Raw genomic sequence first — 9,918 nt, forward strand, 5'->3', positions numbered from 1 at the left:
CTGAGCAGCAGCCTGAATGGCTGAGTGTAGTGATGGTTTTGGTGGAAGAGAAGCAGGTGGTAGTGTGGATGATGGAGCTAAGGGCGACTGAGTGGCAGACAGTGTTGGGACTAACGCGTTATTAAGTAACGCGTTACAGTAACTACGTTATTATTGTGGTAACGAGCACGGTAACTAGTTATTATGTCAAAATCAGGAACGCGTTACTCGTTACTGGGATTTAGATAGGGTCGTTATTCGTTACTTCGTGTGGTGGCTATCGCGGAGCTTCGACAGATTCAGTAACATTAGCAAGTGGTGGAGGCCAGCAGGTGGATGAGAGAAAGGGGACGCAGGAGGAGGAGAGACCCGAAGCGGCCGCCCGTCCGAGTGTCAGGTGAACTGAACTTCAGGTAAGACGTTATGACCTGGGCCCTGTTTCAGGAAGCCGGTTTAGAAAACTCAGAGTGAAAAACGATACGCAGGGTTGAGTAACCCCGAACTGTCCAACTCGGAATATTCGGTTTCAGAAAGGCTGATAACAAGTAGTTCAGTCAACGCGGAGTTGCTTTAACCCCAAGTGAAGCGCGCGGACGAGGATACATAAAGCCCTGATCAGTGGAGCACAGATTAAGTGAGTCACCATGGAGACGGAGGGAAAGAAGGCGCGGTCAATGTATTTTACAGCGCTTGAGGCCGAAATTCTGATGGCAGCATATGCCGATAACATGCAAATTCCGCGGAAAAAAGTAACACAGCGACAGCTGCAAAAGAAAGTGAGCATGCATGGCAAAACATAGCCGACAGAGTCAATGCGTGAGTGTTAATTTAAACATTGATCTAGGGATTTCCACCCATTTAACACGTTATTTTATCATATGTTATTTTATTTGTTATTTTATACATTTTATTTTGTGACGTGATGTGAGCGCAGGTGCAACCCAACAGGCCCCAAACGTTCCTGGCAGCAAGTAAAAATGAAATATAAAAATATAGTCCAAACAGGTAAGGTGTAATTGTATTATGAGCCATAGTGCTTGGTCTGTTTGTCCCATGTAAATCAATTGCAGTTAGAGGCTACATTAATTTTCTGTCTGTAAGCACTTATTGAAATTATCTGAGCACATTACAAGTACATATTTGCTTACTCTGTATGCTCAAATGTGGCCCGTTATAGCCAACAGAAAAAAAGCGGAGGCCCGAAAAACAGGTGGGGGTCCTCCACCACCACCACCACTCACAGAGGCTGAGCAGTTGGCCCTCAGCCAAAACAGTGGGCGCCCTGTGGCCGAAGGCATCTCTGCGGGGACATCCTCTGAGTCAATAACCCCGCAAGACACAAGTGCCTACATAGGGGGTAAATTCAAAATAATACATGATGTGCATACATCCTTTCTTCACAGTCACCTTTGCAGTGCTACTCATTCATTTGATAAACTCTTTACCATAATGGATTATTTTGTAGTGAAGTTATTTTCCTACTGATTTTGCCTTCCCTCAGTCTTGGTTGTCTTTGAGAGCATAATGACAATGAAGTGTAAGGTGATTGGTATGTTTGTTAATTGCCATTTGGTCCCTTGTAAGTTATAAGTGACCTGTATAAACCTCATATTCTATCAGTTGATGGTGATGGTGTACTGCATCTGGTGCAGCCTCCTGTTGAGCCAGACCAACATGCAGTTGTGAGTAATACTCCACAGATTATATGAGTTTACAGTAGAACAGCAATGTTGTCTATTTCTTTACTACAGGAAAATAATGAAGAAACATTGACAGCTGTTACAGAGGAGGAAGCAACAGAGACACTTTATGAGGTTTACATCTTTTAATACTTTGTGTACAGGAAACACAGGTGACCAATAAAGCCAGTTGAACAAAAAATCTGTTTATTCTTCTTTCAACATGTTGAGGTGATGGGTCAAAGGAAATGATTGTGACATATGGTGTCTCTGACTGCTCTTCCATCTTGTATGTCCGTGGGAGGGTCAGGATGTTCATGGTTTGGATCACTGCTGTTTGGTTCAGAAGGACAGTGTTCTCCTCTAATTGTGGCAATGTTGTGAAGAATCACACATGCCACAATAATGTCACATGCCCTTTCTGGGGTGACCCTGAGTCTTTGCAGGCACTGGAACCGGGCCTTAAGCATTCCGATAGTCATTTCAACTCTGGCTCTTGTCCTGCAATTAGCCAGATTATATCGCTGCTGTGGGCCCGGTTCAGGGTCAGAGTAAGGGGTAAGCAAATAGGGTAAACATGGATACCCCCTATCACCAAGCAAGTAGCCAGTGAACTCTCCTAAGACAGAAGGATACACTTCAGTTCAAATGTCCCTGAAGCAATTGGTCTTTATATATTTTAAAGTATTTTCAACTCACCATGTCCAAATTTTGTGCTCAGTGTACATTCACGGAATATTTGTGAGTCATGGACAGAGCCTGGCCACTTGGCTTCCACATTTGTGATAATGTTGGCAGCATCACATATGATCTTCACAGTGCAGAGAACACAAATTAGCATCCATTACTATGATGAAATAATTTGTTAGTTTGAAATGCTACAGGGAACTATGTACCTGTACATTAATGCTGTGGAAAGACTTCCTGTTCACATAGTCTCCTTCATTTACTGAAGGAGCAATGATTGGAATGTGAGTACCATCTATACAGCCAATCACGCCTGGGAACCCTGAAAATAAATGTAAAATTTAAGTAGTAGTTCAAGTATCACCACATCAGAAATTAAGTTTTGGTCATCCTGATACCTGCAATTTTGTGGCATCCCTCTTTGATGAATCTTGTGGGTCTATGACCGGGGAACACCACAAACGTGTACAGGAGACGTTTCAGTGCAACTGTAACATTCCTGACTGCCCGACAGACGGTAGCCTTGGAAACGTGCTCAGCGTCACCAATATTATACAGAAAGCTCCCGTTTGCAAAAAACCGAAGTGCAATACAAATAATATGTACAGAACTGAGAGCATGTCCGCGATGTGTCACATGCGTAATATATGGCCTGAGGATGTTATCCAAATAAATTATAGATTGTGCTGAGAAACGGTAACGTTCGCACAGACAATCATCAGGAAATGATAAAATGTCCAAACGCGCTCTGATCACTCTCTCCCGGCGGAGAGCTCTGCGGAGAATTTGGGCTTCACGATCTACTGGCTCTTCAAGGAAGGGACACGCCATGTCTGACACTTCCTACTGTCAGGTTTCCGACAAAGGGGCGGAGACAGTCAGGGTTAGTTGTAGTAAACCTGCTAGGGGGCAGGTTAGCTTCACGGCGTGTGTCGTCATAGTGACTCACTCAGGCTTCAGCTGAACTCGCTTTGTGAAACCGAAAACCCAGAGTTTTCGTTAACTCAGGGTATACTTACTCAGTTTTTCCACTAAACCGGCTTCCTGAAACAGGGCCCTGCAGTCTATCTGGGTCAGATATAAACCAAGTTTAGTTGGAGTTTATTTTCGTTGTGCTGACTTTTTCGTACTGCGTGCTAGCTAGCATTACGGGGTTTCTATACAGCTGGGTGGTGCTATGATGTTAATGATGTTGAACTTTATTTTGTTCATACGGATAATTATTAGAGTTGCCAACCATTCCCTAAAGAACGGAATCGTCTCGTATTCAGAGAAATTATTATGCGTTTCGTATTGAGGTCAAAAGGAACAGTTTGTCCCGGACTTCAGCTACAATGAAAAAGACACAAAGCTGGAGTTATTCTGTGTCTTTGCTGCACAGCTGCCTCTTCTTCTCTCATTCTCTCCCCTCCCTCTCCTGTTGCTACTTTAATCATGAAACTGATCAGTGATCAGCTGATCGGCTTTTCCCTCTTGTTTATTTATCGTCCACTTTGCGCCAGAAAGAGGAAACCAGCGGATGTCGCGTTAAACAACAGCAGCACGTTTGATCAGCTGTTGTTAGAATTTATTTAATATTAATTTCTAGTATCAGCTGATGTTTGTTGGAGCCACAGCTGTAAAGCTGCTGGTCATGATATTGGTTTGTATATCTGGTGAGTGGGAAACCAGATGAAACCAGGAGATGTCCTTACTCAATCATCAGAGCTGAACAGGTGATGGAGAAACAGGTTTACCTTTTAGGTGACATGAATGAGTTGAAGGGAAGTTATGAACTGTTTCTGAGAGACAAATAACACCAGGATCCTTTTCTATGTAGCTGACAGCTGGTAACTGTGCAGGGGCGGATCTAGCAAAGTGTTGCCAGGGGGCAATTTTATTTATATAGCGCCAAATCACAACAAAAGTCGCCTCAAGGTGGTTCATAGATACAGAGAAAAACCCAACAATCATATGACCCCCTATGAGCAAGCACTTTGGCGACAGTGGGAAGGAAAAACTCCCTTTTAACAGGAAGAAACCTCCGGCAGAACCAGGCTCAGGGAGGGGCGGGGCCATCTGCTGTGACGGGTTGGGGTGAGAGAAGGAAGACAGGATAAAAGACATGCTGTGGAAGAGAGACAGAGGTTAATAACAGATATGATTCAATGCAGAGAGGTCTGTTAATACATAGTGAGTGAGAAAGGTGACTGGAAAGGAAAAACTCAATGCATCATGGGAATCCCCCGGCAGCCTACGTCTATTGCAGCATAACTAAGGGAGGATTCAGGGTCACCTGGTCCAGCCCTAACTATATGCTTTAGCAAAAAGGAAAGTTTTAAGCCTAATCTTAAAAGTAGAGATAGTGTCTGTCTCCCGAATCCAAACTGGAAGCTGGTTCCACAGAAGAGGGGCCTGAAAACTGAAGGCTCTCCCTCCCATTCTACTTTTAAATACTCTAGGAACAACAAGTAGGCCTGCAGAGCGAGAGTGAAGTGCTCTAATAGGGTGATATGGTACTACAAGGTCATTAAGATATGATGGGGCCTGATTATTTAAGACCTTGTACAGGGAGTGCAGAATTATTAGGCAAATGAGTATTTTGTCCACATCATCCTCTCCATGCATGTTGTCTTACTCCAAGCTGTATAGGCTCGAAAGCCTACTACCAATTAAGCATATTAGGTGATGTGCATCTCTGTAATGAGAAGGGGTGTGGTCTAATGACATCAACACCCTATATCAGGTGTGCATAATTATTAGGCAACGTCCTTTCCTTTGGCAAAATGGGTCAAAAGAAGGACTTGACAGGCTCAGAAAAGTCAAAAATAGTGAGATATCTTGCAGAGGGATGCAGCAGTCTCAAAATTGCAAAGCTTCTGAAGCGTGATCATCGAACAATCAAGCGTTTCATTCAAAATAGTCAACAGGGTCGCAAGAAGCGTGTGGAAAAACCAAGGCGCAAAATAACTGCCCATGAACTGAGAAAAGTCAAGCGTGCAGCTGCCAAGATGCCACTTGCCACCAGTTTGGCCATATTTCAGAGCTGCAACATCACTGGAGTGCCCAAAAGCACAAGGTGTGCAATACTCAGAGACATGGCCAAGGTAAGAAAGGCTGAAAGACGACCACCACTGAACAAGACACACAAGCTGAAACGTCAAGACTGGGCCAAGAAATATCTCAAGACTGGTTTTTCCAAGGTTTTATGGACTGATGAAATGAGAGTGAGTCTTGATGGGCCAGATGGATGGGCCCGTGGCTGGATTGGTAAAGGGCAGAGAGCTCCAGTCTGACTCAGACGCCAGCAAGGTGGAGGTGGAGTACCGGTTTGGGCTGGTATCATCAAAGATGAGCTTGTGGGGCCTTTTCGGGTTGAGGATGGAGTCAAGCTCAACTCCCAGTCCTACTGCCAGTTTCTGGAAGACACCTTCTTCAAGCAGTGGTACAGGAAGAAGTCTGCATCCTTCAAGAAAAACATGATTTTCATGCAGGACAATGCTCCATCACACGCGTCCAAGTACTCCACAGCGTGGCTGGCAAGAAAGGGTATAAAAGAAGAAAAACTAATGACATGGCCACCTTGTTCACCTGATCTGAACCCCATTGAGAACCTGTGGTCCATCATCAAATGTGAGATTTACAAGGAGGGAAAACAGTACACCTCTCTGAACAGTGTCTGGGAGGCTGTGGTTGCTGCTGCACGCAATGTTGATGGTGAACAGATCAAAACACTGACAGAATCCATGGATGGCAGGCTTTTGAGTGTCCTTGCAAAGAAAGGTGGCTATATTGGTCGCTGATTTGTTTTTGTTTTATTTTTGAATGTCAGAAATGTATATTTGTGAATGTGGAGATGTTATATTGGTTTCACTGGTAAAAATAAATAATTGAAATGGGTATATATTTGTTTTTTGTTAAGTTGCCTAATAATTATGCACAGTAATAGTCACCTGCACACACAGATATCCCCCTAAAATAGCTAAAACTAAAAACAAACTAAAAACTACTTCCAAAAACATTCAGCTTTGATATTAATGAGTTTTTTGGGTTCATTGAGAACATGGTTGTAACATGGAGTAAGTGCATATGAGAGCACGAGGGTGGGAATGGATGTTTGTATCTGTGTGTGCCTGTATGTCTGTGTCTATATGTCAGGTTGGGTATCAGACGCCACCTCTCTGGGGACATCTCAGGCCCTCCAAGGTTTGGAGGCCTATCTCCCCCCACCACCACTTCCCCTGCCAGTGGCGGACTCCCTCAAACATCGGTGCGTTGGTGGTTCTTTGTGTCTGGGGATGGGCGTCCAGGTACACGCCGGCTCACTCCTTGGCGGCCGCTTATCGGGGCCTGGAGCCTGGGGCTCGCTCGGGCCACTTCAGCTTTGATATTAATGAGTTTTTTGGGTTCATTGAGAACATGGTTGTTGTTCAATGATAAAATTATTCCTCAAAAATACAACTTGCATAATAATTCTGCACTCCCTATATATGGATAATAGCAAACACTAAAATATATTTTTTGCAAGCAGCAATCAATTTTGTTCACTCAAATTTAGCTTTTCTTCGCTCAAAATAAATTTCTCCACAAAATGCCACACTTGTACTTGCATTTTTTTTTTCTTTACGTGCGTTCAGAATAGTGGCACAAAAATAACGCCATAGATTACAGGCCTGTGGCACTGACTTCCCACGTAATTAAGAGAGTCTAAAGGTTCATCCATGACCAGCTCCAGCCTATCCGATCTTTAAGTGATGACGTGATGAATCCTGCTTCTGGGGCCAAAGTACTCTGCATTTAATAAGGTTGTTGTGTCCTCTCGTCAGACCCTGGACCCATCCTGCCTGCTTAGGTTGTTGTGTTTTTAATGGTCCATTTACAGCATCCTGTCATCCGAGTGCATTTGCAATACAATACAATACAATATATATATTGTAAAATTGTAATACATGTATTGTATTGCATTTGCCCCTAGCTATTGGGAACCCTCACATTAACTTTTATCAAGTTGAATAAAAGTCCTCCGTTCGTTAGCGTTCGTCCTCCAGCTTCACCGTTTATGTTATGCTAACATAGCTGTGTCGCTAGTGATCACGTAGCACTTCATTATATACCAGCTAGCCCAACTTCAGTAACCCTACAAACGTCACTGCTGTTTACTTTCCTGTCCTCATTTATGTCAGAAGTGATAACAGAGCTGTGCATTTTAATTTGTTTCAGAAATCCCTCAGTCAGAACATTGTATATTATATTTAGATGGAAGCTAGCGAGCTAACTCCCAGCTAACTTCTAACTCTGTTAAATGTAATAAATTCTGTTTTCGTGGATGTCTGGATGTTAAACTTAATTGTTACACCTGGTAAAGTAACCACACTGACCATTTTATTACAGATTAAAAACTGTCTAAATTCTTTCAACTCTCAGTAATGCTGCAGTGATCGTTTGACTTAGGGACTTGCAGCAGAGTTTGGGCCCAGACATGGCTAATGGCGTCACACTTAAAAACCGGATTCTCATGCTACAAAGGAGCCCCTTCAGTTCCCCCACCAGCCCCGCCTTGGAGATGAGGACGCCATCGTCTACCTGCTGGATCAGCTCTCTACCCTCTACACCACAGACTTCAGCCACTGCACAGTGCACTCTGCAGTGATTGGCAGTGTTGGGAAGGTTACTTTTAAAATGTATTCCACTACCGATTACAGAATACATGCCCCAAAATTGTATTTTGTAACGTATTCCATTACGTTACTCAATGAGAGTAACGTATTCTGAATACTTTGGATTACTTAATATATTATCATGCTTTTTACAACAACATGAATGTACTATTGCTGTGTGATTTATTACTATTTATTACTATTACTGAAGGTTATTCGCCATACCAATACCAACTAGATTTTTAAATCTAAATAAAATGAGCAACAGTAGGTTGACATCAGGTAAGGCTGCACTTTTTGCTGTGATTTCGTATAGAAAACTATTCCACGCGTATATAAAAACAGGTCCACGGCTCCAAACCGTAGTAAAGGGACCTCTGGCTAATACGTTGGGCTAAGTGTCGGGCTCGTAGCTAGTGATGTGTGATACCACTGATTTCCTTTCCGATCCGATACCAAGTAATATTCAGGGTGGTATCGACGATACTGATCCGATACCGATACTTTGTACAAAAACTCATTTTATTTATTGTATCTCAAATTATAGCGTCATAATGATTACAGGACATCAGATTTCTTGTTCTTACCACTTAATAATGCAGAGTTCATCATATAGAAATAAAAAAAACTGAAGTTGTGCTCTATTTGAACACCTTGCCTGCCTGCATCACTAAAGGACTCCGTGAGAGACGTCACCTGTCCCTGTCTTCCTCTTCAGTTCATCTCAACATACGCTCGTCATATTCTGTGATATGATTTACTCTGAGGTGTTTGACAAGGTTAGTGATGTTGCCACAACCATACATGCCAACCCTCCTGATTTTTCCGGGAGAATCCCGAATTTCTCCCGATTTTCCACCCAGGCAACAAAATTGAAAAACCATATGCAGAATTCATAGCGCGCCCTAGCCAATTCCAGTTTCCAACAATGGCGGCAGCGACTTAGTTTTAATATTATTCTTATTTCTCTTTCTGGGTCGCAAAAAAACTTTTAACATATTTTCAGGTTTCAGGTTTTCAGAATGTAGCTGTGTAAACTTTAAATATCTGAGCCGATCGACACATCGTTTTCAAACCCCCCTGTCTTTCGCTACTCGGGTTAAACATGATATATAAGTCATTGATAACTTAAAAATGCTATTGTTTGGCTTTTTCAGTGTTTTATTTGTTCGTGAGTAAATCGGTTTGGCTGAAATTAAAGTTATTATATTAGATTAAATTTAACTTTATTAATCCCTCAGGAAGGTTCCTGCGGGGTTTTCACACAGCTGAATAAACGTTAAACAGAAAACTAATTAAACAAAGTGTGAGACGGTCGAGAGTTTACGCCAGCGCCCTGTTATATTTTAGATAGCAAGGAGCAGACGGCAGAGTTTCACTCCACCGAGGGAGCTCATGACGTATACGTGACGGCTTTCTTTAGACCACGAAGGCCGGGTCCTCAGGTGGAAGCAGCCTATGAATTTGGACACCCCCGCTGTTTCCGGGCCGGCCAATAATAACGGTGACATTTAACGTATTTTATCCGATAAATAAACACTGTAAAATGTATTTATCCCCCCCCCCCCAAATCAAATCAAATCAAATCACTTTTATTGTCACATCACATGTGCATGTACATTGGTACAGCACATGTGAGTGAAATTCTTGTGTGCGAGCTTCACAAGCAACAGAGTTGTGCAAATACAATAATGTAAACAAGCAAATACAAGAATGGCTACGTCTGAAACTAATAAATATATGTACAATATATAATAGTATATGCATTTCTGGATGTGTATACTAAATATTTTCTACGTGTGTGTGTGTGTGTGTACACATATTTTACAAATTAAATAGAGTAAACAATAAATAAAATATATAAAAATATACAGAGTTGAGACATGTGCAAAACAGTGGCATTACTGTACAGTGTGTAGTGCATAATGTTGAAGTTC

The 9,918-nt window shown here is 42.4% G+C and overlaps 1 protein-coding gene across 1 annotated transcript; it reads right to left on the minus strand.

Moving 5' to 3' along the window:
- Nucleotides 1-417: 417 nt before the first annotated feature.
- LOC308404240 (putative nuclease HARBI1) lies at nucleotides 418-3,390 on the minus strand. The gene is made up of 4 exons (XM_080894186.1): nucleotides 2,744-3,390; nucleotides 2,555-2,667; nucleotides 2,358-2,469; nucleotides 418-2,277 (listed from the first exon to the last, which is right to left on the minus strand). Exons 1-4 carry the CDS (start codon nucleotides 3,174-3,176, stop codon nucleotides 1,898-1,900), a joined length of 1,038 nt encoding a protein of 345 aa, XP_080750312.1. The 5' UTR covers nucleotides 3,177-3,390; the 3' UTR covers nucleotides 418-1,897.
- Between the last annotated feature and the right edge of the window lie 6,528 nt (nucleotides 3,391-9,918).

The sequence above is a fragment of the Rhamphochromis sp. 'chilingali' genome (genome assembly GCF_963969265.1).
Source record: "Rhamphochromis sp. 'chilingali' genome assembly, chromosome: 10".
Taxonomy (NCBI): Eukaryota; Metazoa; Chordata; class Actinopteri; order Cichliformes; family Cichlidae; genus Rhamphochromis; species Rhamphochromis sp. 'chilingali'.

Excerpts from the sequence above, each read along its gene's own strand:
- LOC308404240 (XM_080894186.1), bottom strand. The coding sequence starts at position 3,176 with ATGGCGTGTCCCTTCCTTGAAGAGCCAGTAGATCGTGAAGCCCAAATT. Across the intron at positions 2,668-2,743 it reads GGGATGCCACAAAATTGCAG|GGTTCCCAGGCGTGATTGGC; the intron begins GTATCAGGATGA and ends ATTTATTTTCAG. Across the intron at positions 2,278-2,357 it reads GAGCACAAAATTTGGACATG|GAGAGTTCACTGGCTACTTG; the intron begins GTGAGTTGAAAA and ends CTTCTGTCTTAG.